Here is a 27,167-nt window from a genome sequence, read left to right on the forward strand (position 1 = left end):
AAATTCATGATGTTCTTGTTTTTAATACCTGAGTCGTATTCCATTGGGCAAATGAACCACATTTTCTTTATCCAGTCTCCAGTTGAGGGACATCTGGGCTGTTTACAGTTTCTGACTATTACAAATAAAACTGCTTTGAACACTGCTGAGCAAGCAACATTGTGGAATGATACAGCATCTTTTGGGTATATGGCCAGGAGTGGCATAGCTGAATCTTCCGGTAATACTATTCTCAGTTTTCTGAAAAAAAAAAAAAAAAAAAAAAAAAAAACATCAAATTGTTTTCCATAGTGGTTGTACTAGTTTGCAGTCCCATGAGCAATGGAGGAGTGGTCACTTTACTCCACATCCTCGCCATCACCTGCTGTCACCTGAGTTTCTTATCTTAGCCATTCTGATAGGGGTAAGGTGGAATCTCAGAATTGTACAAAACCGATTTTTTTCTTTCAATATAATTGACATTTTTATTTGGGACTCTTAAGCCATTTACAATTTATATATGTATTGATATGAACGTACTTATGCTTGCAAATTGGCTGGGTTTTATATTTTCTTTCCTGATCAATTTTTCCCTAGCATATTTTTTAATTAAACAGGAGTCTTTAAATTTCTGGCTTAGTATTTCTTAGTTATGTGTTTACAAAGAGTCCTCAGGTTTACAAAGCACACTCATTGCTTACCATAGTCTGTGGATGAAAGGAAAGAATAACAAGTTGATTCTCTCCTTTCACCATGAGGGTTCTGGAATAAGGCTCAGGTTGTCAGGCAGAGAAACAAGTGCTTTCTGGTTTTGTTTTTTGTTTTTTGTTTTCTACTGATCCTTCCTCATCTCCTTACTATCATTCACCTCAGCATCCTTCCCATTTTCCTTCCTCTCACTGTTTTTGTTACTGTAGTAATTTTTCTCTCAATAACTCACATGGTTAAAGTAATAATAACGTTTTGTTGTTACTGTTTTGTCCCTTAGATATCTCAGAAGCTGGGCTGGAGAAATGGCTTAGAGTATTTGACACAAAATAATGAGAACCTGAGTGTAAAGAAAATGTGCAATAAGGTAAAACTGGCACACCACTCTGGGGAGAGTGTGAAGACAGGGGCGATGCCAAGGCTTTCTGACCTGACACCAGCATAGCTCCAGATTCATTGAGAGAACCTCTCTCAAATGAATAAGTTGGAATGTGAACTAATAGGACACCTAGCATCTTCCTTTGGCTTCTGTGAACCCATACTTACACACACACAACACTCACACAAACAACATACACACAGGTACACAAGCACACAGGCATACATGCCACACACAACAGGAACCATCTCAAACTTCCTTTTAGATTTTGACTGAAAATCAATGCCCTAAAAATTACTGCTTCATAGATACATTTGTCCTTCTCAAGTAATACAGAGAGAATCCCATTCTTATTAGAGCACATGCCTCACAGATAGATTTCCACTGTGTGTTTTAACAATTGCAGCTATCATTTCTTTTTTTTAAATTTTTTAAAAATTTTTATTAGGTATTTTCTTCATTTACATTTCCAAAGCTACCCCAAAAGTACCCAATACCCTCCTCCCCCACTACCCTAAACCCTCACTCCCACGTCTTGACCCTGGCGTTCCCCTGCAATGGGGCATATAAAGTTTGCAAGACTGATGGGCCTCTCTTTCCAATTATGGCCAACTAGGCCATCTTCAGATACATATGCAGCTAGAGACACTAGCTCTGCGGGCTACTGGTTAGTTCATATTGTTGTTCCACCTATAGGGTTGCAGACCACTTGAGCTCCTTGGGTACTTTCTTTAGCTCCACCATTGGAGGCCCTATGATCCATCCAGTAGCTGACTATGAGCATCCACTTCTTTGTTTGCTAGGCCCCGGCATAGTCTCACAACAGACAGCTATATCAGGGTCCTTTCAGCAAAATCTTGATAGTATGTGCAATAGTGTCAGTGTTTTGGGGCTGATTATGGGATGGATCCCCTGGTATGGCAGTCTCTAGATGGTCCATCCATTTAGCTCGGCTCCAAATTTTTTCTCAGTAACTCCTTCCATGGGTGTTTTGTTCCCAATTCTAATAAAGGGGCAAAAGGTCCACATTTTACTCTTCGTTTTTCTTGAGTTTTATATGTTTTGCAAATTGTATCTTGTATCTTGGGTATACTAAGTTTCTGGGCTAATATCTAGTTATCAGTGAGAACGTATCATGTGAGTTCTCCTGTGATTAGGTTACCTCACTCAGGATGATGCCCTCCAGGTCCATCCATTTGCCTAAGAATTTCATAAATTCATTCTTTTTAATAGCTGAGTAGTACTCCATTGTGTAAATGTACCACATTTTCTGTATCCATTCCTCTGTTGAGGGGTATCTGGGTTCTTTCCAGCTTCTGGCTATTACAAATAAGGCTGCTATGAACATAGTTGAGCATGTGTCCTTCTTACTGGTTGGAACATCTTCTGGATATATGCCCAGGAGAGGTATTGTGGGAATCTCCTGTAGTACTATGTCCAATTTTCTGAGGAAACACCAGACTGATTTCCAGAGTGGTTGTACAAGTCTGCAATTTCACCAACAATGGAGGAGTGTTACTCTTTCTCCACATCCTTGCCAGCATCTGCTGTCACCTGAATTTTTGATCTTAGCCATTCTGGCTGGTATGAGGTGGAATCTCAGGGTTTTTTTTTTTTTTTTTTTGCATTTTCCTAATGATTAGGGGTGCTGAACATTTTTTCAGGTGTTTCTCAGCCATTTGGTATTTCTCAGGTGATAATTCTTTGTTTAGCTCTGAGCCCCATTTTTTAATGGGGTTATTTGTTTTTCTGGAGTCCACCTTCTTAAGTTCTTTATATATATTGGATATTAGTCCACTATCTGATTTAGGATAGGTAAAGATCCTTTCCAAATCTGTATGTGGCCTTTTTGTCTTACTGATGGTGTCTTTTGCCTTACAGAAGCTTTGCAAATTTATGGGGTCCCATTTGTCTATTCTCAATCTTACTGCACAAGCCATTGCTGTTCTATTCAGGAATTTTTCTCCTGTGCCCATATCTTTGAGGCTTTCCCCCAATTTCTCCTCTATAAGTTTCACTGTCTCTGGTTTTATGTGGAGTTCCTTGATCCACTTAGATTTGACCTTAGTACAAGGAGATAGAAATGGATAAATTCGAATTCTTCTCCATGATAACTGCCACTTGTGCCAGCATCATTTGTTGAAAACACTGTCTTTTTTCCACTGGATGGTTTTAGCTCCCTTGTCAAAGATCAGGTAACCATAAGTGTGTGGGTTCGTTTCGGGGTCTTCAATTCTATTCCATTGGTCTACTTGTCTGTCGCTATACCAGTACCATGCAGTTTTTATCACTATTGCTCTTTAGTACAGCTTTAGGCCAGGCATGGTGATTCCACCAGAGGTTCTTTTATCCTTGAGAAGAGTTTTTGCTATCCTAGGTTTTTTGTTATTCCAGATGAATTTGAAGATTGCCCTTTCTGATTCATTGAAGAATTCGGGTGGAATTTTGATGGGGATTACATTGAATCTGTAGATTGCTTTTGGCAAGATAGCCATTTTTACTATATTGATCCTGCCCATCCATGAGCATGGGAGATCTTTCCATCTTCTGAGATCTTCTTTAATTTCTTTCTTCAGAGACTTGAAGTTCTTGTCATACAGATCTTTCACTTCCTTAGTTAGAGTCATGCCAAGGTATTTTATATTATTTGTGACTATTGAGAAGGGTGTTGTTTCCCTAGTTTCTCTCTCAGCCTGTTTATCTTTTGTGTAGAGAAAGGCCATTGACTTGTTTGAGTTAATTTTATATTTGGCTACTTTATTGAAGCTGTTTATCAGGTTTAGGAGTTCTCTGGTGGAATTTTTAGGGTCATTTATATATACTATCATATCATCTGCAAAAAGTGATATTTTGACTTCCTCCTTTCCAATTTGTATCCCCTTGATCTCCTTTTGTTGTCAATTGCTTTGGCTAGGAATTTAAGTACAATGTTGAATAGGTAGGGAGAAAGTGGACAGTCTAACTAGTCCCTGATTTTAGTGGGATTGCTACCAGCTTCTCACCATTTACTTTTATGTTGGCTAGTGATTTGCTGTAAATTGCTTTTATCATGTTTAGGTATGGACCTTGAACTCCTGATCTTTCCAACACTTTTATCATGAATGGTTGTTGGATTTTGTCAAATGCTTTGTCCGCATCTAACGAGATGATCATGTGGTTTTTGTCTTTGAGTTTATTTATATAATGGATTACGTTGATGGATTTCCATATATTAAACCATCCCTACATCCCTGGAATGAAACCTACTTGGTCAGGATGGATGATTGTTTTGATGTGTTCTTGGATTCGGTTAGCAAGAATTTTATTGAGGATTTTTGCATTGATATTCATAAAGGAAATTGGTCTGGAGTTCTCTAACTTTGTTGGGTCTTTCTGTGGTTTAGGTATCACAGTAATTGTGGCTTCATAGAATGAATTGGGTAGGGTACGTTCTGCTTCTATTTTGTGAAATAGTTTGCAAAGAACTGGGATTAGATCTTCTTTGAAGGTCTGATAGAACTCTGCACTAAACCCATCTGGTCCTGGGCTTTTTTTTGGTTGGGAGACTATTAATGACTGCTTCTATTTCTTTAGGAGATATGGGACTGTTTAGATCATTAACCTGATCTTGATTTAACTTTGGTACGTGGTATCTGCCTAGAAATTTGTCCATTTCATCCAGATTTTCCAGTTTTATTGAGTATAGCCTTTTGTAGAAGGATCTGATAGTGTTTTGGATTTCTTCAGGATCTCTTGTTGTCTCCCTTTTCATTACTAATTTTTTAAATTAGGATGCTGTCCCTGTGCCCTCTAGTTAGTCTGGCTAAGGGTTTATCTATCTTGCTGATTTTCTCAAAGAACCAGCTCCTTGTTTGGTTGATTCTTTGAATAGTTCTCCTTGTTTCCACTTGGTCAATTTTGCCCTGGAGTTTGATTATTTCCTGCCTTTTACTCCTCTTGGGTGAATTTGCTTCCTTTTGTTCTAGAGCTTTTAGGTGTGGTGTCAAGCTGCTAGTGTGTGCTCTCTCTAGTTTCTTTTTGGAGGCACTCAGAGCTATGAGTTTTCCTCTTAGAAATGCTTTCATTGTGTCCCATAAGTTTGGGTATGTTGTGGCTTCATTTTCATTAAACTCTAAAAAGTCTTTAATTTCTTTCTTTATTCCTTCCTTGACCAAGGTATCTAGAAGAGTTTTGTTCAGTTTCCTCGTGAATGTTGGATTTCTATTATTTATGTTGTTATTTAAGATCAGCCTTAGGCCATGGTGATCTGAAAGAATACATGGGACAATTTCAATATTTTTGTTACTGTGGAGGCCTGTTTCATGATCAATTATATAGTCAACTTTGGGGAAGGTACCATGAGGTGCTGAGAAGAAGGTATATACTTTTGTTTTAGGATCAAATGTTCTGTAGATATCTGTTAAATCCATTTGTTTCATAACTTCTGTTAGTTTCACTGTGTCTCTGTTTTGTTTCTGTTTTCACGATCTGTCCATTGATGAAAGTGGTGTATTGAAGTCTCCCACTATTATTGTGTGAGGTGCAATGTGTGCTTTGAGGTTTACTAAAGTCTCTTTAATGAATGTGGCTGCCCTAGCACTTGGAGCATAGATATTCAGAATTGAGAGTTCCTCTTGGAAGATTTTAACTTTGATGAGTATAAAGTGCCCCTCCCTGTCTTTTTTGATAACTTTAATAATAATAATGATAAAAGGAAGTCAATTTTATTCAATATTAGAATGGCTACTCCAGCTTGTTTCTTTGGAGCATTTGCTTGGAAAATTGTTTTCCAGCCTTTTACTCTGAGGTACTGTCTCTCTTTATCCCTGAGGTGGGTTTCCTGTAAGCAGCAAAATGTTGGGCCCTGTTTGTGTAGCCAGTCTGTTAATCTATGTCTTTTTATTGGGGAATTGAGTCCATTGATGTTAAGAGAATTCAAAGAAAAGTAATTGTTGCGTCCTGTCATTTTGTTGTTAAAGTTGGGAATGTGTACTTGTGGCTGTCTTCTTTAAGTTTTGCTAAAGGATTGCTTTCTTGCTTTTCTTGCTTTTCCTAGGGTGTAATTTCTGTATTAGTTAGGGTTGTCTAGAGTCACAGAACTTATGTATAGTCTCTAGATAGTAAAGGAATTTATTGATGACTTACAGTCGGCAGCCCAATTCCCAACAATTGTTCAGTCGCAGCTGTGAATGGAAGTCCAAGAATCTAGCAGTTACTCAGTCTCACACAGCAAGCAGGAGAAGGAGCAAGAGCTAGAGCTAGACTCCCTTCTTCCAATGTCCTTATATTGTCTCCAGCAGAAGGTGTAGCCCAGATTAAAGGTGTGCTCCACCACACCTTTAATCCCAGATGAAAGGTGTAGCCCAGATTAAAGGTTTGTTCCTTAAACTCAGAGATTCAATCTTCTGGAATCCATAGCCACTATGGCTCAAGATCTCCATAACAAGATCCAGATAAGGATCTCCAAGCCTCCAGATAAGGGTCACTGATGAGCCTTCAAATTCTGGATGTAATTCATTCCAAATATAGTCAAGTTGACAACCAGGAATAGCCACTACAATTTCCATCTTTGTGTTGTTGTTTTCCCTTTATTATCCTTTAAAGGGCTGAATTAGAGGAAAGATATTTTGTGAATTTGGTTTTGTCCTGTAATACTTTGGTTTCTCCATCTATGGTAATTGAAAGTTTGGCTGGGTATAGTAGCCTGGGCTGGCATTTGTTTTTCTCTTAGTGTCTGTATAACATCTGTCCAGGATCTTCTGGCTTTCATAGTCTCTGGTGAAAAGTCTGGTGTAATTCTGATAGGCATGCCTTTATATGTTACTTGACATTTTTCCCATACTGGTTTTAACATTCTATCTTTATTTAGTGCATTTGTTGTTCTGATTATTACGTGTCGGGGGAAATTTCTTTTCTGGTCCAGTCTATTTGGAGTTCTGTAGGCTTCTTGTATGTTCATGGGCATCTCTTTCTTTAGGTTTGGGAAGTTTTCTTCTATAATTTTGTTGAAGATATTTGCTGGCCCGTAACTTGAAATTTTTCATTCTTATCTCCTCCTATTATCCCTAGGTTTGGTCTTCTCATTGTGTCCTGGATTTCCTGGATGTTTTGAGTTAGGATCTCTTTGCATTTTGTATTTTCTTTGATTGTTGTGCCAATGTTCTCTATGGAATCTTCTGCACCAGAGATTCTCTCTTCCATCTCTTGTATTCTGTTGCTGATGCTGGCATCTATGGTTCCAGATTTGTTTCCTAGGTATTCTATCTCCAGCGTTGCCTCTCTTTGGGTTTTCTTTATTGTGTCTACTTCCCTTTTTAGGTCTAGTATGGTTTTGTTAATTTCCATCACCTGTTTGGATGTGTTTTCCTGTTTTTCATTAAGGACTTCTACCTGTTTGGTTGTGTTTTCATTAAGGACTTTAACTCTTTAGCAGTGTTCTCCTGTAATTCTTTAAGTGAGTTATTAATGTCCTTCTTGATGTCCTCCATCATCATCATGAGATATGCTTTTAAATCCAGGTCTAGCTTTTCGGGTGTGTTGGGGTGCCCAGGACTGGCTGAGGTGGGAGTACTGGGTTCTGATGATGGCGAGTGGTCTTGGTTTCTGTTAGTAAAATTCTTATGTTTGCCTTTCACCATCTGGTAATCTCTGGAGTTAGTTGTTATACTTGTCTCTGTTTAGAGTTTGTTCCTTTCATGATTCCATTATCCTCTCTCAGCAGACCTTGAAGACTAGTTCTCTCCTGAGTTTCAGTGGTTACAGCACACTCTGCAGGCAAGCTCTCCTCTTGCAGGGAAGGTGGTCAGATACCTGGCATTCAGACCTGCCTCCTGGCAGAAGCTGAAGGCTGGAAACAAGGCTTGTCCCAGAATCTGTGTAGCTTCTGTAGGCCACACTCTTTCCTGCACAGACTAGTGTTGGTGGAGTCCAGGAACCAAGATGTCTCCCCCCCCCCCCCAGATGCTGTGGCAAAGCCCTCCCATGCAGGGCAGACACCTCTCCTCTGGCAGGGAAGGTGCCTGGATGCCTGGAGCCCAAAATGCAGTCTGCCTCAGAAGCTCTGTGGCTTCTGCCTGACCCAGAAGCTGTTAACCTCTGCAGTCCACACCTTCACCTGAGCAGAGCAGACTCAGTGGAGCAGCTAATATTTCTAAAATTTATATTTGTTTCACCAAGTCTTTAAAGCCCTCTATCATCATATGTTTTTAATATTGTAGCAAGCCGCCCCACCCCTGTACCTTAGCATAACTGACATCATATGATTGAAGTGCCATTCAGCCCATAAAAGTCCACACATAAACAACACTAGCTACCTCAGCAAAAACAAAGGCCTAATCCACCAAAATCCATGACACTAGGAAAGTCCCTAAAATGCTAACTTTGGTTTTTGGCTTCTGTAGTTTCAATTATGGTTAATTGTCCATGTTAACTGAAGTGTGTCAACTCAGGATGCGGGTTTTCTGCTTAAAAACTCACCCAGACACCTGAACACCCAGTGCAGTTGGCAGCCATCTAATAAGGACTTTCTTTTGGCTTAAACCCAGATAATCATCTCTGGTGAATACCCCACAATAGCATGGATGCCCTCTATTTCTTTAAATCATTTCTAAGTTGATATGCTAACTAACATTGACTCTTCTTACAGCCTTGGAATTCCACCTTAACCTACCTCCAACTCAGAAACATTAGGGCAGTGTCAGACTTTTCTATGGTTTCGGGTAATCTTTGGTTACTGGGGCATGTTTAAATGAATTTATGGGTACCAGGCTGCCTTACTAAGTGAAGTCTTCCTTTCAGGTCTTCTACTTTTTCAGATAGTGAGGCTTTTGGGAGACCTCTAACTCCAGAACCAATGAGGCCTGGGTGAAGGGTTTGGGCTACAAATGGAGTTTTCACTTCAGTTTTCTTTCCTTGTGTCTTCTCTGGAGAACAATATTCACACCATGTTTCTCTGATATTCAGGGTGATTGTGCTTTCAACAAATGCCTTGCCCATTCCAAAGCAGATGGGGATCACTGCAGGGGGGGGGGGTCGCCTGTTCAGAGCCAGAATTGAGAGCATTACAATTTTCCCCCAAAAGATGGTGGAATTTGCCAGACACTTGTTCTCTGGCTTCTGAGTTCAGGTCTATCTGATCTGGACTGAAGAGTGTGTGAAATGAATTCTCAAAAGTATCACAGGGATTGACAGGAATTGCTCAGGAGCTTCATTCACTCACCATATTAGAGATATAGGATGTTTTAGCCTGTAATCCTGCTGACTCAGTTTCCCTTTTTTTTTTTTTGTTTTGTTTTGTCTTTTTGAGACAGGGTTTCTCTGTATAGCCCTGGCTATCCTGGAACTCACTTTGGAGACCAGGCTGGCCTCGAACTGAACTCAGAAATCTGCCTGCCTCTGCCTCCCGAGTGCTGGGATTAAAGGCATGTGCCACCATGCCCAGCTTCCCTTTTTTAAAAATGACTATATTTTTAGGAGACTGGGCATCTGTGGTGGCTATTCTTGGTTGTCAACTTGACTACAACTGAAATTAACTATAACCCAAGTGGCCGGGTACACCAGTGAGGGGTTTTGTTTTTAATTAATTAAAGCATTTTATTTAAGTGTGAAGACCAACTTTTATATGTGGATTTTATGAAGTGGGAGGTACACATTTAATCTGGGTCATGCCTTCTGCTGCCAGCCTATATAAAGAACATGAAAGAAGGAAGTTTCTGCTCTTTCTCTTCTTGTTCTCACTCCCACTGGTTAGACCATTTCTTCATTGTCATTAGAGCCTACTGCTTCAGGATTCCAGTGTATACTGAAGACCAGATGAGACATCCAACTGGATTCTTGGACCTTCCACTGGAAAACAGCAGTTGTTGGACTAGCTGGTTGATAGCCTGTAAGACATTTTAATAACCCCATATAGACAACCATGTTTGAGAATGACCATTTCCATTTGAGCCATGGATGCTGTTTCAAAGATTCCTCTAAAGAAATAGAAAACTATATACTTGTGGGAAGTGGGCTTGGCGTTCAGCAGTATAACTTTTTTTTAAGATTTTTAAAAATCATATAAATGTCTTGTGGGGATTAAAGTATGTGCATGTAACTACAGGGGCCATCAGAGATCAGAGGCATCAGAAGTTATGATTATAAGGAGTTGTGAGCCTAACATGGGTATCTGACATGGGTACCGGTAACAAACTCAGGTCCACTTTCAGAGCAGTGTGTGCTCTTAACCACTAAGTCATCTCTCCAGCACAGGCATATAATATTGAGAACACAGTTACTTCCATGTCCAAGTCAGATTTCTTAATAAAATAGATGTACGGGAGGATCTATTTCTGACACACAGAGAGGTCAATTTCTGTATCTGCTTATAGGAAGAGCTCCTATATTTCTTCCCCTTAGCAAATGCTCCTTCTAAGTCAATTGACTCAAAAATTCATTTGAAGGTGTTTTGTTTGAAATGGTTCAGAGGAAGTTGATATCTTTTACTAGAGAAGACTGTAATATCTGTCGTCTCACACTTTACCAGAGCAGAGTCCAGATGAAGCAAGAGGAACCATCAAAGTGCTCAGAAACTCGCAGTGTAAGGTTTCTTGACAAAAAGACAAAACATTGTCAATGAAAGAAGCCTAAAATCTCACTTTTCAGAACAGTCCTTTCTGTTTGTTTGATTTTGTTTTAAAATAACTGTTTTAGGGGAAGAGCATTGGTTTAGGGAGACAGTCACAGACTGCGAAAAGATGCTAGAATGCGGTTGACAAACTAAAAGCAAAACCTTTTTCAATAAAGCATAGCCAACTGCCATGACATCCTGACAGAGAAATCATAAGCCAACATAACCTTGTATCTTTATAGTTTTTTTTTTAATATACCAGCTGTTTGTGTATGGTGAAGAAAAGCTGACATTTGTTGGCCCAGATCTGTTGTATAATGGATATTCAATCTTTGACTCAATTAAACTTTAAAATAATTTGAGGTATTATTTTTCTTGGTAAACAGGTGTCTTATATTCCATAATTTTCATTACATTACTATGAAATGAAATTAATTTATTAATAACCAAGCCCCCATCTTATAATATTGGGAGTTTTTGAAAGGTTAAGATTGCCAGCAGAGGTCATAAGGCTGACACAATGCCAGGAGTGATGATTTCATAGAAAGATCAAGAACAATCAGCACATGCAGGAAGGAAAGTCAAGGGTGGACATGAGGATGATTGATCTCCCCAAGGATCTGACCTTGGTGGTGCCTAGAACTTACATAGCCAGTGTGTGGATGTTTGAGAAATGAGTGCAGAAGACATTGTTGCTGCATTATTATTATCTCCTTCTTCTGTTTCTTTTTCAGCCCTTCTTACTTAGGTACTGGTGGTTGTCTTCTCTTTTAAGGGAAACAATGTGTTATGTCTGGAAATAGGAATTTAGATTATCAACAAACAAAAGCAACATTGCCAGTAATCAATAGTAATGTGTCAAGGGTGTACTGGAAATGTCAATGCTGACAGCAGTCTTTGTAATCAACAATTTATTAAGTATTTATAACATTTCTTTACAATCATAAACAAGATAGATAATTGTCGTTGTCCTACTCCGGCCAACATGATACAAACAACACAGACACCAAGTCAGGTTCATGCAGCAACTTTACTTCAGGCTTTTTCTTTTACAGCTCTCTTCCCCAGCAGCTTCTTCATAGGGCAAGGGCTAAACTACTCTTATTCTACTACTACTGGCTTCTACCTAGGGTAAGGGCTAAACAAACTCTCTTCACTACTACTGGCTTCTTTTACAACAGCTAGCTTCTACCACTTAAAACAGCAGCTTCTACTACTACATCCTTCTCGCAGCAAGGGCTAAACTCTTCTCTCTACTCGAGCTGACTCACCTCCTTCTAGGTCCACCCCACCTCATCCAATCAGAATTCACACATGCTCCAGACAAGAGCTTAGGTCATTCACAGATAGGCTGACAGTTCTGGATCACGAGGAACTGTACAGCCTGGCAGGCAGCCCACGCATGCAGCCTCACTGTGCATGCTTGGGCAAGGCAGTAAACAAGTGGGTTTCACGGGGCCTGCGGCTGCACCCACTTCCCACAATAATGATAGAAAGAAGGAACCCAGTGTTCTCCATGGGACCTGGGACAGAATTATAGATGTTCTTCATTGTCTCTAGAAAGATTCTGATAGGTATTTTAAGAACTGATTGGTAATAGTAAACTTGTGATTGGTGGTCATGGTTTCTTTTACTTTGGTTCTTAAAGTCTTCTTGTTAATAAAATCTGTAAGTCATGCAAGTCACTTTCTAACACAGGCATAATGAGGGTGAGAAGAAATGTTCAGGGGTGTGTGTGTGTGTGTGTGTGTGTGTGTGTACCTTGTGAAATGCAATGAGCACTCAGAGCAGGATGCACAGAAAAAAAGAAATAATTGTAAACAACTTACAGAGAGGTCAATGTTACAATAGAAAATTATTTTAAGGAAGTATAGTAGTGACACTGTGCTCAGAATTTGTGTGTGTGTGTATGTGTGTGTGTGTGTGTGTGTGTGTGTGAGAGAGAGAGAGAGAGAGAGAGAGAGAGAGAGAGAGAGAGAGAGAGTATGTGGTTTTCTGTATGTGTTTGTGTATATGTGGGGGTCTCTCTCTCTCTCTCTCTCTCTCTCTCTCTCTCTCTCTCTCTCTCTCTCTCTCTCTCTCTGTGTGTGTGTGTGTGTGTGTGTGTGTGTGTGTGTGTGTGTGTGTGTGCATTTGTGTTCAAGCATGCATGTGGAGTTCAAAGACAGAGAACAAGATTTTAGGGAATATAAACAGTTGAAGAGGGATTGGAGATTGTCAATTTCTGATATAGTATTAACCTGTGACCCTATTCCTTAGGTTTCTCTCATAGATACAGTAGATCGGCTAGTATAAAGAAAAGATGTCAGGATGGGAATCTATCTGATGATTCCCTGGTATTAAACAGTTGGTCTTCTAATTGTCAGAAGCTATGGGCAAAATGAGTTTGAGCCGCTTTAAGGAGAACTTTGGCATCTTCAGCCACTGTATCCAGGAAATGAAATTGTAGGTAATAGGTTTTCCTGAAGTAAAGACCTGCTGCCAGGAGCCCACCATTAGCTGAGGCAAATTTCTCCACACAGTTCAAAAGCAGTTCTTCTAATGTTTCCTCCTTACATTTCAACAAATTAGGAGATTTAAGGTTTTTTATCAACAGTTCAACAGGCACTTGGGCATCCTTAGCCATGAACATTAAGGATTCATCATCGACTCCAAAGAGGTCACGATAGTAGTCTAACCTCTTCTTCAGCCTCTCCTTATCCAAGTCCTTTAAAATGCCCACTACAGGAACAGTCGCCAAAAGTCCATCCTTCGTGGCCTGCAACCAGATAATCTGCTTAGTAGAGTTGTACTTTTTTTGAATGGCTGCCTCAGTTATATTAGGCAAGGAAAGCAGAAAGTTTTGGCGCTTTTCAGCAGGAAGGTCCTTAAGCAGGGTGTCCATCAGGACTGGAAAATCATAGTCAGATAAATCGTGGTTAGATATCAAGAAAACCTGAGGTTCATCAATTTTACTCTCCCTAAATGTATCCAGATAGGAATTTCGGACCTGATTCAGGGTGTTTTCCCTGTTAAAGTTACGTGGTTTGGATTTCTTTTCATTGTCTAGATCACAGTCCACCTTGCTTCTCACGAAGTAGTAATTCTTTTTCATGATTCTGGTTGCTTTGGCAAGGTCTAGTTCTAACTTTGTAAATCGTGAGGAAGAAACAATAATGAAGAAGTCATACTTTTTGAACTCTACTTTTTCTAGATAATCTTTTGGTTGAAATTTCATAGTTCCAATACCAGGCAGGTCCCATAATGTCAAATTTTTAACTTTGGGGTGTTTGTATGAAGACACCTTCATGGTTGTCTCTGTCACCCCCACTTCAGCTGCACTTTCCTCTTCAGCTTTAACCTCTCTCAAGGCATTGATGAGGCTGGACTTCCCTGCTCCAGACTCTCCTGTCACAGCAATATTTATTGGGGTATTATCAATATTTTTTAATGCATCACTGATTACAGAGTTTGCCCTCTGAAAGTCCCCCCTTTTCAAGCATAGCTCTATTGAACGGGTGGTTTCCTCAGAAATGATTTTGGTTTCTTGCTTATAATTCCTAAAATATTCAGTGAAGCTGGACTCCAAATTTCCTTTGTCTTCATCCTTAGGTATATGAGAGAAGAGCTGACCCATGACTGTGAGCAAAAAAGGCACTGAAAGAAGAAGAAAGAGTAAGATGCAAAAGATTGAAAATGCCTTTGTGCTTCTCACTGTGTTCTCTATCTCTCAGACTTAGTTATGCTCTAATGTTGACTAATATATATATATATATATATATATATATATATATATATATATATATATGCCAGGGGGCATGCCAGTTGGACATTTTCTTTCTTTCTTTTTTCATTCTTTAATCTTTTTTTTATAGTCTAGTCTTTGTACGTTCTTGGTCTGCTCTCTGACTATTCAATGTTCCATACCTCCTCCCCCAGACCCAGTATCCAAGAGGATGTCCCCACCTCCACCCAACCAGACCACCACACATATACAGCAGAGAACAGCCAGAACTTGACTAGGTGAGAGAAGATGCATCTAAGCCTCAAGGGACTTGAGGCCCCAGGCAGTGGGACATGCTTTTTTTTTTTTTTTTTTTTTTTTTTTTGATTGAGGATTGATGTGGGAGGTCTCAGCCCAGTGTGTGTGTTGCCATGCATGAGGAGGGTGTTACCATCCCTGGGCAGGTGGTCCTGGGTTGTGAATTAAAGCAAATGATCCAACTCTAGGAAACAAGCCAATAAGCAACATTCACTTATTATTACTGCTTGAGTTTCTGCCCTGACTTTGCTCTATGATAGACTGGGATCATAATGTATAAGCCCCACAAAACATTTTTCTCCCTCAAATGCGTTTGGCCACAGTGTTTTTCATAACAATATAAAGCAAACTAGAACAGGTATCAGGTATCTACTACCTCTCAATTAATCCCTTAAGTATGGAAAAATTAAACGTAAGTAAAGTAATGGAAATAATATAAAAATCTTTATGTGCCCCATAGCCAGCATCATCAACTATAAAAACAAAAGCAACTGTGCTGCATCTAATCTGACTGGAGGATTCTCTATGAAATCAAATGTCTTCTCCATCTGTGCACACTACCTTCAGTGTGTGCCTTCCAAAATGTGGGAACTTAATCAACATACTTCTAATTTTTCAAACTCAAAACCAAGTAAAAATAAACAATAATCAACACCACTGTTTAATCAACGCCAAATCTGTAATGATCACATAAATATTTGTCTCTTTTATTTCATTTTCAAAAGATGTGAGTAAGTGCAGGTAATACATTTGGTTGAAATAATTTTTAATTTGCCTAGAATTTCCTTTTCTTCTGTCCTTTTCATGGATTGGACCTCCTCTTAAGGACTGTAAACTTGTATTAATCTAAAACTTGTTTTCCCTTAAAGTCCATGTTAAAATCCATTTATCAGTACAATATTTCAATGTCCTCATTCATCATTTAGATACACTGTTTTCTTTAAAAATGTTTATTTCATGAGAAGAATCCAACTGTGCACTGCAGATACATAGGTCCCTTGTTAGAGTGCTTGCTCAGTATCAGTAAGGCCCTAGGCTCAATCCCCAAGTCTTGGGCTGTCTTCTCATGTTAGGACTTTGTACATAGTGAGTGCTTCCTTTCCTTGATGCTCTCCCCTGATAGCTATCTGGTTATTAATTTTATTATCTTTCTGTAGGCTCTATTTCAGTTATGCAGGATTTAGGAAAGAACACAAGCTGTTCTCAACTCTTTAGTTTTCCTCTCCCATCCTTTTTTTGTTTAGCTCCTGGCTTTGTGATGCAGACTCCAATATAATAGCCATCTGCAAGGTCTTCCCAAGGAAGATGAACACAGCAGACAAGAAGGCTGTGGCAATAATTAACTAGGAAGCAAGATCAACCTGAGACACAACAAACCTCATATACATTGAAGAGATAATCTGCTACCTGACACATCCATTACAACCATCCTAGGAAGAGGAGTAAGAGGCAAGCAAATCTATTGAATAAGCGCGCGCGCGCACACACACACACACACACACACACACACACACACACACACACACATATTACCAAAATCAACATCCAGATCATCTCCCTTAGGTCTATCTCAACTTGAATGATAGGCTGTATCCATGCAAAGCCAGTTCTGCCCAGCTCCCACCAAAGCCCCTCTAGCTTCCAAGCTGAGGATTTCCATTGTCTGGGCATACTCCTGAATGCCTTCTTACCTATGAAATCTTAAGAGAAAATGGATGAGGGTTAGAAGTTCTTGCCCACTTACCAGAAACTCCTGTGTCCACTGGATTTGTTTACTGTAGTTCAGCTGCAGGGAGCACCCTTCACTGTGCTCCAGGCTCTTCACATGAGACCCACCCCTGCTTTATCAGGAAGGCAGCAGAATCAACTCAGTTATATAGGATGTACAAATCCTTCTGGCTTATGCCCCTCCCCTCTTCTTGTGTGTGTTGGCCAATCATGGAGGAGGATAGATCTAATTACCTTTCAGAAACTCCTGCATTTCAAAGAAGATGAAAGTGAAACAAAAGAAACTGCTGTTTTTCATGCCAGAAACACTTACTTTCTTGGCAGAAAAAGAAGGGCAGTCTTAAAATAACAGTGGGAGACGTGGAAACTGATAGGGCATGAAGAAGCAGTTTACTATGTAGGCTTGATTGGAACTCTTGAGTTTTTCTGATCCCTGACTCCACAAACGCAGCCTAAGCTAAAGTCACACAACATGTTGTCAGGGTGTTTGGGCAGATGCTAATTTTTGTCTCACTCTAGAAACAGTCTGTCTCCTCCTCTTTGACTACAACCTTATTTCCCTACCATTGTAGATTCACATTCCTTAATTCTTGTTGTCAACTCCTCTTTCCTGTTGGGATTTGGTCTGCCTAGGGCTTGACAGGTCTTACACATGCTGTCACAATCACTGTGAGTTTATACATGTAGCTTTCCTGCAGTATTCAACAGACACTGTTTTCTTCTATTTCCACCAACTCTGGCTCTTGTAGTCCTTTAACCCCCTCCTCCACAGCCATTCCTGTGCCTTTGAAGGGAGACCTATGTATATGTCAATTAGTGCTGGGCATTTATTGATGTCTTATTCTCTGCACCTTGGCCAGTTGTGGATATCTATATTGATTATGATCTATTGCATATATGAGCATCCATAAGGCCTAGGGATGTCTTAATCTATAGGTATAATGGCAAATCATTAGAGGTTGGTTTGATATATTCATTTAGCAGAATAATGGAATTAAATTCTAACTGAGGGCATATGACCAGTATAGTCTTAGTTTCTTGCCCAGATATAGGCCCAAGTATGGGTTTCATCTTAGGGAGTAATAGTAAATCCAATCAGGAAGTATTTGGTTGCTACCATGACATTCTTGTCACTATTACATTAGTGATTGCCTTACTTAGGGTTTTACTGCTTTGAACAGACACCATGACCAAGGCAAGTCTTATAAAGGATAACATTTAATTGGGGTTGGTTTACAGGTTCAAAGGTTCAGTCCATTATCATCAAGGTGGGAATATAGCAGCACCTAGTCAGGCATGATGCAGGTAGAGATGAGAGTTCTACATCGTCATCTGTAGGAAAGACTGGTTTCCAGGCAGCTAGGATGAGAGTCTTAAAGCCCACACCCACAGTGACACACCTAGTCCAACAGAGCTACATTATCTAATAGTGCCACTCCTTGTAATGAGCCTATACAAACCATCAGAGTGGTTATAACTTATCTGGTCATTACTGAGGCTCACACAGTTCACATCTGGGTATTTATATTTCATTTTCATCTCTGGAAGTGTGGCTAGAAAATTCCATCACTATGAAAGCTAACCAGTACGTATAGAGCCAGTATCAGTAGGTCAGCATCAACTTGATTTCCTCATGCTCTATAACTCAGGCACATAGTGTCCTTCACTAATAGGGTCTTACCATTAAGTTCTGCAAGGTAATCAACAGTACTGACAATGTCTTGTAATGGACAGGGATGACCTCACTGGCCAATGGGTACCAAAAAAGCTCAGTAATTCCTGGGTCTGGGCTTTTTATTAGTTACACATGATGTCTAGTATGAGCATTATTGTCCAAGTAGAAAGTGACTCCATCTTCTTTTGAAGAAATATGTATATTGACATATTTATAGGAACATTCTACATTAATAGGTTACATATAACATTTTGAAAATCTGATGTTTTTATGTATCTTTCCTTCCCCTTCTCTACTCTTCCTTTCCACCTCAATTTATTCGGTCTTTACCTATAATTCTCTTTTAATTCTTATCTTTCCTCTCTTGGAAGTTCCACTCCTTATGTGTGCATGTGTGTGAGTGTATAGTGTGTGTATATATTTTGGGAATCCTGTGCAGTAGTAGATTTCCATTTTGAAAAGTCTTTACTGCCCTCCAACTCTCCTTTTTCTACCACATCCTCCCCTTCTTCTCCAATTTAAATCTTCCTATTCTGTTGTTCTCTTTTAACCTTTCCTATCAGAGTGTCCTATCTCCCCTCTATTGAAAGTCCCACTCCACAACTCCATAGTAATGGCAAAACTTCTGTGGGTATTCCAAATGGAGCACACATATCTAAAGAGTGAAGACTCAAATACACACACACACACACACACACACACACACACACACACACAAAAACAAATGAAATGGTTCTTTCCCTCTCTCAGAATGGGGCTTCCAGCCCCATTCACTTCCCCATGAATTTGACAGTTTCAGTTTGCTTCACAGATTAGTAATATTCCATTTGTACAGTGTCACAGTTCATTATCAATTCCTCAATTGATTGGCATCTATATTCTTCCCATTTCTTGTCTTGTGTGAGAAAAGCAGGGATGATGGCTGAGCAAGTAGCTCTGTAGTAGGAGATAGAGAAGTTTGAGAACATTTCCCTGGGCAGCATGGCTGGACTGATATGGTAAACCCATTTCCCTTTTTGTGGAATTTCCACACATATTACCTTGGTGGCTGCACAGGTTGGCACTCCCCTTTGCCTTTATGAGTGTACTCCCCCATTGACCCCCACACTCCTGCCCCACTGCTCCAACATCCACTTACGCTGGGACTTCAAACCTCCACAGGATCAAGGGTCTCCCCTCCGGCTGATGTCAGACAAGGCCATGCTGTGCTATCTGTGTTTCTGGAACCATGGACCCCTCCCAGTACACTCTTTTGTTGAATGGTCTCATCTATGAGAACACTGGGTTGTCTGACCAGCCAACATTGTTCTTCATATGGGGTACAATCCCCCCTCCCCTAGCTATTCCAGTCCTTCTGCTAGCTCCTCAACCAGAGTCTGTGAGCTCAGTCTGATGATTGGCTGTGAGCATCTACATCTGCATTGGTTAGGTACTGGCAGAACCTCCTAAGGAACAGCCAAACCAGGTTCCTGTCAGCAAGTGCCTCTTGGCACCAGCAACAGTGTAGGGGGTTGGTGTCTGCAGACAGGAAGGATCCCAAGGTGGGGCAGTCCACAGATGGTCCTTCCTCTAGTCTCTGCTCTATTTTTGTCGCTGTCTTTCTTTTGAACCAGGGCATTTCTGGGTTAAAAATTTTGAGATTGTTGGGTGGCCCCATCACTCAACTGGGGACTGAGCCTATCTGCTGGACATGGTCTCCATAGGTTCTAAGGCCCTTCACTGAACATTTTAGCTAAAGAGATCCCTTTGGGTCCTGGGAGCCTCTGGCTTCTCTGGTGTCTGGGACCCTCCAGTGGCTACCTCCATTTCCTCACCTCCCCTACTACATATTTTTATTCAATTTCCTGACTCTCTGTACCTCTCTTCTATTTTCTCCAGTACAGGATCCTGCTCCCTTTTTCCCTCCCCCTCTTCTCTCCCCTCCCCCAGGTCCCTCTCTCACTCCACCTTTCACAATCATCCTTTAAGCCTCTCTAGGCAAGACGAACATCCATTCTCTGGTCTTCCTTCCTTCTAAGCTCCATATGGTCTGTGGGTTGTGTTGTGGGTATTGTGAGCTTTTGAGATATTATCCACTTATCAATGAGTACAAACCATGTGTGTTCTTTTGTGTCTGGATTATCTCAATCAGGATAATATTTTCTACTCCTTTCTATTTTCCTGGAATTTCATGAAGTCTTTATTTTTAATAGTTGAGTAGTACTCCATTGGGTAAATGTACCACATTTTCAGTATCCATTCTTCTGTTGAGGGATATCTGAGTTGTTTCCAGCTTCTGGCTATTATAAATAAGGCTGAAATGAACATAGTGGAGCATGTGTCCTTGTTGTATGTTGGAACATCATTTGGATATATGCCCAGGAGTGGCATAGCTTGGTCTTCCAGAAGAACTATTTTCAATTTTCTCAAGAACTGCCAGATTGATTTCCAAAGGGGTTTTACCAGCTTATAATTCCATCAGCAATGGAGGAGTGTTCTTCTTTCTCCATATCCTCACCAGTATCTGCTGTTGCCCGAGGTTTTGATCTTAGTCATTCTCATTGTTGTGAGGTGGAATCTCAGGGAATTTTTGATTTACATTTCTCTGATGACTAAGGATGTGGAATATTTCTTTAAGTGCTTCTCAGCCATTTGAGATTCCTCACTTGAGAATTCTCTTTTTAGCTCTGTACCCCATTTTTTAAATAAGGTTATTTGGTTCTCTGGAGTCTAACTTCTTGAGTTCTTTGTATATATGGAATATTAGCCCTCTATCAGATATATGGTTGGGAAAGATTTTTTTCCCCAATCTGTTGGTTGAAGTTGTATCCTATTGACAATGTCCTATGTCTTACAGAGGTTTTCAATTTTATGAGGTCCCATTTGTTGATCATTTATCTTAGAGCCTGAGCCATTGGTATCTGTTCAGGAAAATTTTCCCTGTGCCCACATGCTATAGGCTCTTCCCCACTTTCTCTTATGCTAGATTCGATGTATCTGGCTTTATGTGGAGATCCTTAATCCACTTGGACTTGAGCTTTGTGCAAGGTGATAAGAATGGATCAACTTGCATTTTTCTACATGTGGACTGCCAGTTGAACCAGCACCATTTGCGAAAATGCTGTCCTTTTTCTACTCAATAGTTTTAGCTCCTTTATCAAAGATCAAGTGACCATATAAAGTAACATATAAAGACAAACTTATCAGAATTATACCAAACTTCTCACCAGAGAATCTAAAAGCCAGAAGATCCTGGGCAGATGTCATACAGACCCTAAGAGAATAAAATGCCAGCATAGGCTACTATTCTCAGCAAAACTTTCAATTTCCATAGATGGAGAAGCAAAGATATTCCATGACAAAACCAAATTTAAATAATATCTTTCCACTAATCCAACCCTATATAGGATAATAGAAGGAAAACTCCAACACAAGGAGGGAAACTACACCCAAGAAAAAGCAAGAAGTTAACCTTCTCACAACAAGTTGAAAAGAAGAGAACCACACAAACATAATTCCACCTCTAACAACAAAAATAACAGGAAGCAGCAATCATTGGTTCTTAATATCTCAGAAGATGGAGAGATCACCAGTACTCAGCAGGATTAATATAGCAAAAGTATCCATATTACCAAAAGTTATCTACAGATTCAATGCAATCCCCATCAAAATTCCAACTCAATTCTTTATAGAGGTAGAAAGAGTTAAACAGAAAATTCTCAACTAAGGAACCTCAAATCGCTGAGAAGCACTTAAAGAAATATTCCACATCCTTAGTCGTCAGAAAAATGTAAATCAAAATGTCCCTGAGATTCCACCTCACACCAATGAGAATGACCAAGATCAAAACCTCAGGCAACAGCAGATACTGGTGAGGATATGGAGAAAGAAGAAAACTCCTCCATTGCTGATGGAACGATAAGCTGGTAAAACCACTTTGGAGATCAATCTGGAGGTTCTTAAAAAAACTGAAAATAGTTCTTCTGGAAGACCAAGCTATGCCACTCCTGGGCATATATCCAAATGATGTTCCAACATACAACAAGGACACATGCTCCACTATGTTCATTGCAGCTTTATTTATAATAGCCAGAAGCTGGAAACAACTCAGATATCCCTCAACAGAAGAATGGATACAGAAAATGTGGTACATTTACCCAATGGAGTACTACTCAACTATTAAAAACAATGACTTCATGAAATTCTTAGGGAAATGGATAGAACTAGAAAATATTATCCTGACTGAGATAATCCAGACACAAAAGAACACACATGGTTTGTACTCATTGATAAGTGGATATTATCTCAAAAGCTCACAATACCCACAACACATCCTACAGACCACATGGAGCTTAGAAGGAAGGAAGGCCAGAGTGTGGATGTTTCAGTACTGCATAGAGGGGCTAACAGGATGATTATGAAAGGTGGAGGGAGAAGGGGACCTGGGAGGGAGAGAGGAGTGGGAGAAAAAAATGGGCAGGATCCTGTACTGAAGGAGACAGAAGAGAGGTACAGAGGGTCAGGAAATCGAATAAAAATATATAGTAGTCAGGGCTGAGAAACTGGGGGTAGCCACTGGAGGGTCCCAGACACCAGACAAGCCAGAGGCTCCCAGCACCCAAAGGGATCTCTTTAGCTAAAATGTTCAGTGAAGGGGCAATAGAACCTATGGAGACCACGTCCAGTAGATGGGCACAGTCCCTAGTCTAGTAATGGGGCCACCCATCCATCTCAAAGTTTTTAACCCAGAAATGCTCTGGTCCAAAGGAAAGACAGGGACAAAAATAGGGCAGAGATTGAAGGAAGGACCATCTGTGGACTGCCCCACCTTGGGATCCTTCCTGTCTGCAGACACCAACCCCCTAAACTGTTGCTGGTGCCAAGAGGCACTTCCTGACAGGTACCTGGTATGGCTGTTCCTTGGGAGGTTCTGCCAGCACCTAACCAATGCAGATGTAGATGCTCACAGCCAATAATCAGACTGAGCTCACAGACCCTGGTTGGGGAGCTAGCAGAAGGACTGGAGCAGCTGGGGGAGGGTTGCAACCCCATATGAATAACAATGTTGGTTGGCCAGACTTCCAAGTGCTCCCAGAGATGAGACCATCAACCAAGGAGTGTACAGGGAGGGTCCATGGTTCCAGAAACACAGATAGCAGAGCATGGTCTTGATCCTGTGGAGGTTTGATGTCCCAACATAGGTGGATATGGGAGCAGTGGGGCAGGAGTGTATAGATGAATGGGCGAGCACCCTCATAAAAGCAAAGGGGAGGGGGGAGAGTATGGATGTGATGGGGTATTTTGGAAGGGTATTAGAGAAGGGGGATTATCATTTGAGATGTAAATGAATGGAATGATTAATTTTAAAAATTTTAAAATAAAGTTCAAAAAAAGGAAGTTATTTTGTAGTACCCATTTTATCAAGCTTATCCTGTATTGTCTTATTAACCTGAATACTTAATCTTTCTATGGAAATTCAGACTATCAGTCCTTTATTTAATTTCCCATTTTCTCCTGTAATTTTACTTTATATTTGATATAAGACCACCATTCTTTCCTTTCATTTTTATAGTATTCTGTGGCCCCATTTAGCAGCACACAAGCATTGCTTAAACAAGGGCAATCTTATTTCTTTTTCCACAATAACAGAAAAAGTCCTAATCAGACAACCCTGCTCAGAAAGCCAGTCAGTTCAATGAACAAAAAGTTTCTCTGTGTCTTTGTCATAAACTCTTATTTCAATATGATCCCTATCTTTATTACAGTCCTATGAAAGGTAGAAGAACATCAGAATTCCTGAAACTGCTTGCTTTGCCTTCAGGAGGGTATCACTGACACGGGCATTGGTTGTATAACCAAAATCTTTTCCTATCTATGTTATTTCCAGATTTCTGAAGCTGGACATCCATGGAAAGAGTGACATGAAATCCTAATGATTCAGTTACGGTTTGTGAACTCCTGAAACTTCCTAAGGTTTTCTTCTTTAATGTTTTTTTTTCCTCAAATCCTATGTGTCCTGTTTACTAATTCTTCCTTAAGTAATAGGTTGTGTGGAGAACTCAATTTCCTTTACAGCTGATTCTCCCAGGGAACTCCTATTAATTTTATTCATATTAACAACAACTTTGATAAGAATTGTTACATTTTCCCAAGCTCTAACCTCCAGTGAGGACCCCTTAACAGCAAGAAATTCAAATATGAACCATGTCAGAAACACAAACAAAAGCTGTGCAGCAAATTTCTACCAAGGGCAGTGACTGGTCAGTACAGTTGTCTGATCACAGGACCTTTGTCAAGCAGTGCCTGAAGGACACTTGGCATGGCCATTGGCCCTCTCCTACCCAGCCTACGATATGGTAGCTCAATTCTACACAGAGCAAGTGACTGGAGGGAACACACAGAACACACAGAAGAGATTCCGTGGCCTTTTATATACTAAATTGGAAATAACCTGTTTCTTTTTTATTTTGCTTGCTAAAATCAAGTTTAGCCTACAAGCTAAAGAACACTACTTCCTTTATTTTTCCCTTTTGTCTTTCAAAATTGATTTCATGTTTGAGCTTAACAATACCTTAATGTCCCATCCAGCAGGACTTAGTTATTCCATGTGTTGAGGAGGACCAAGGCCTGTAAGAGAAACGGGCGGAGAAAGGGGAGCGATACCAAACAAAGTGCTGTCAAGGTCTGTTTAATGGAGGCTAGGAGCCTGGTTATAAGCACACAATGAGAGAAAATAGGGAGGGGTTGAGGCATACAATAAAAGTACAGAGAAAGGGATGGACATCTGGGGTAGATGCTGATTGCAGCCTTCAAACATCTTGCAGTTTATCTTGGAGTGTCTGCCCTATCTAAACAGTCCCAGGTACCAAATGGACACAGGAAGGAGGAGGTGATGCTGGCTTTATCTAAACAGTCCCAGGCGAGAAGTGGAGACATGAAGGAGGGGGTGGCATAACTCCCATCAAAGGGTCAGCCGGATCTTCAGGGTGAGAGTTTTTGAGGGTCTGGTTTCCCACAGTTTGGTAGCTCACATCTCCCCCTTTTTACTTTATTAAAATTAGGGGGTGGCCATGAAAAGAGGGTCAGTGGGGCACCTGTCTTAGGCCTTTTTGTGGCTTGCACCCACGTCCAGCACCGCAGTAACTAGGCCTTTTCAGGTCCTAGAAGGGCAGGGCCTCTGTCTTAGGCAATGCAGGTTACAACCACTCCCGGCATCAAGTCTTATTCCTATGGCTTAATCAGGCCATTGGTAGTCGTGATGGGCATCCAGGCAGTGGACCCGCAATAATCCTGTCATGGAGTTACTCTGCAGCCAATAGGCCGTGTGCATCTGGCTCGTGGCACCACAAGATCCCGTCATTGTAACTCCACAGCTTATGGCCCTCAGCCACTATTAGGATCTGGAGGTCACCCCCTCCATAATTGTCATTTCCACAGCTTATGCAACCAAGAAGGCTCCATTTCTGCAGCAAGGGTGGAAAACTGAAGGCCAATGGCTGCCCTCTCTGCATTGTTGGAAGAGAGGTCTTCGGTTGAGTCTCGGATGTCTAGTCGATGGTAGTGGATTGCAACTGTTTTCTTTAAGGAAGAATCAATCTGTAACTTAACAAAACTGGTTAATCTGTTAAAAGCCCAAGGGCCAAATGACAAAAGCAACAGAATGCCCACGAAGGGTCCCAAAAGGCTGGGAAGCAAGGTGGAGAGCCAGGGTTTGATTACACACGTCAAACGGGTGAGGGGGAAGCATCTAGGGTCCCAAAAGACAGAGGCCAATACCAGATATTTGGCCAAGAGTCAGCCCTTCTTTAGACTCCAGATGCTATCTCAGAAAGGAAGTATCATTGGTGGCAATCACCTCCCCCAAAAGGGCTATTCCTTCATGAAAAGGAGGCTGGGATGAATAACAAATCCAACAATCCCTAGCAAGAGTAGAATTGGCCTCATGAATGGCTTGTAGTTAGGCATTAATCATGGTAACAGTAAGTTCTGCCAAGGAGGGCGGGACTGCAGGGAGTGTGGGTTGAAGGAAGGTGATGGGATATTGGTATAGTCCTAGAAGCCAGGTGTGAGGTCTTTACACTCCTAGGGCAAGGGCTTTCACACTGAAGTCATGGTTCTAATTAGGGAGTTCCTCTCTAGCTAACCATCTCATGAATAATGCAATACTCTAAAACCACAGCCTGATCTACTTCCTAAACCATTGTAAATTCCTGTATATGGGAGCAACTTGGCTTTTATTCTAAGTGATAGTGTGGGGGGACTTTCTACTAATAAGTAATGTAGTCTGCCATATATAACTATAATAAGAATTCTAAACTTACGTTGCTAAGTTTGCCCTGAGATTTCTAACTCTATGTAATAGATAGTAAAGCTTGATTTCTTCCATATCTCTCTTAAAATACTAGAGGCAATTCTGAATATCACTAAATATTCAACATTCTTACTGAATTCCAAGCCCACAGTCGGCTCAAGGACCACCTAGGGCATTGGTGAAGACCAGGAAGCAAAGTTTGATTTTGCTTAGATATTTGGCAAGTCATTGCTTGTGGGCACCTATAACAAAACAATAGTGAAAGGAAGCACACAGATTCATTCACAAGGACAAAGTTGGAACATACTTGCTATGGAATGCCACAGTTCCAGGAGACTAAGTTTCCGTGAAACTCTTTGCCTCAGTACTGCATCCAAGTTTTTGGCCTGTCATGCGTGTCACTTCTGGAATGGATGTAGCAGTTCTGACTTTTTTTTTTTTTTAATATTTTTTAGATGAAGTTCCAGAATGTCCCACCTCGGAAAAACTCTAAAGATAAGTGGAAACACAACAATTACTAATAAAATAATGCCAATCATAATAGCAAGTAGGATTATATATTGAACCGGATCCAGGGGAGTCAATGCATTTAGGTTGTTTTTTAAATCTCTGGCCAATTCATCAATGTTCCAAGTGTCCAAGTGACTTTTACTAATATCTGAAATTTCTGCCTTTGTAGCCTTAATATTTGCTATATCCTGCCCTATTGCTGAGACTACTACTTCTAAGACATTAACCTTTGCCTCCAATTTTTTATCTATAATAAGTTGCTCTGACAAAGCTATGGAAATATTCTTATGC

At 40.5% G+C, this 27,167-nt stretch overlaps 1 protein-coding gene and 2 long non-coding RNA genes across 3 annotated transcripts; 2 read left to right on the plus strand and 1 right to left on the minus strand.

The window, feature by feature from the left end:
* The first annotated feature begins 433 nt into the window (after window positions 1–433).
* Gm45947 lies at window positions 434–14,599 on the plus strand. Its single transcript, XR_877130.1, has 3 exons — window positions 434–1,054; window positions 14,244–14,306; window positions 14,571–14,599. It is a non-coding gene; the product is annotated as a predicted gene, 45947 (long non-coding RNA).
* Gm4841 (predicted gene 4841) lies at window positions 11,550–16,516 on the minus strand. Its single transcript, NM_001034859.3, has 2 exons — window positions 16,418–16,516; window positions 11,550–14,288 (listed from the first exon to the last, which is right to left on the minus strand). The coding sequence occupies exon 2, from the start codon at window positions 14,266–14,268 to the stop codon at window positions 13,015–13,017; it is 1,254 nt and encodes a 417-aa protein (NP_001030031.2). The 5' UTR covers window positions 14,269–14,288; window positions 16,418–16,516; the 3' UTR covers window positions 11,550–13,014.
* Window positions 14,628–27,123, plus strand: Gm46635. Its single transcript, XR_001782517.1, has 3 exons — window positions 14,628–14,654; window positions 23,943–24,028; window positions 26,822–27,123. It is a non-coding gene; the product is annotated as a predicted gene, 46635 (long non-coding RNA).
* Window positions 27,124–27,167: the final 44 nt, after the last annotated feature.

The sequence above is a fragment of the Mus musculus genome, chromosome 18, assembly GCF_000001635.26.
Source record: "Mus musculus strain C57BL/6J chromosome 18, GRCm38.p6 C57BL/6J".
NCBI lineage: Eukaryota > Metazoa > Chordata > Mammalia > Rodentia > Muridae > Mus > Mus musculus.

Bases quoted from the DNA above. Each gene is read 5' to 3' on its own strand.
- Gm4841 (NM_001034859.3), bottom strand. From the start codon at position 14,268: ATGGGTCAGCTCTTCTCTCATATACCTAAGGATGAAGACAAAGGAAAT.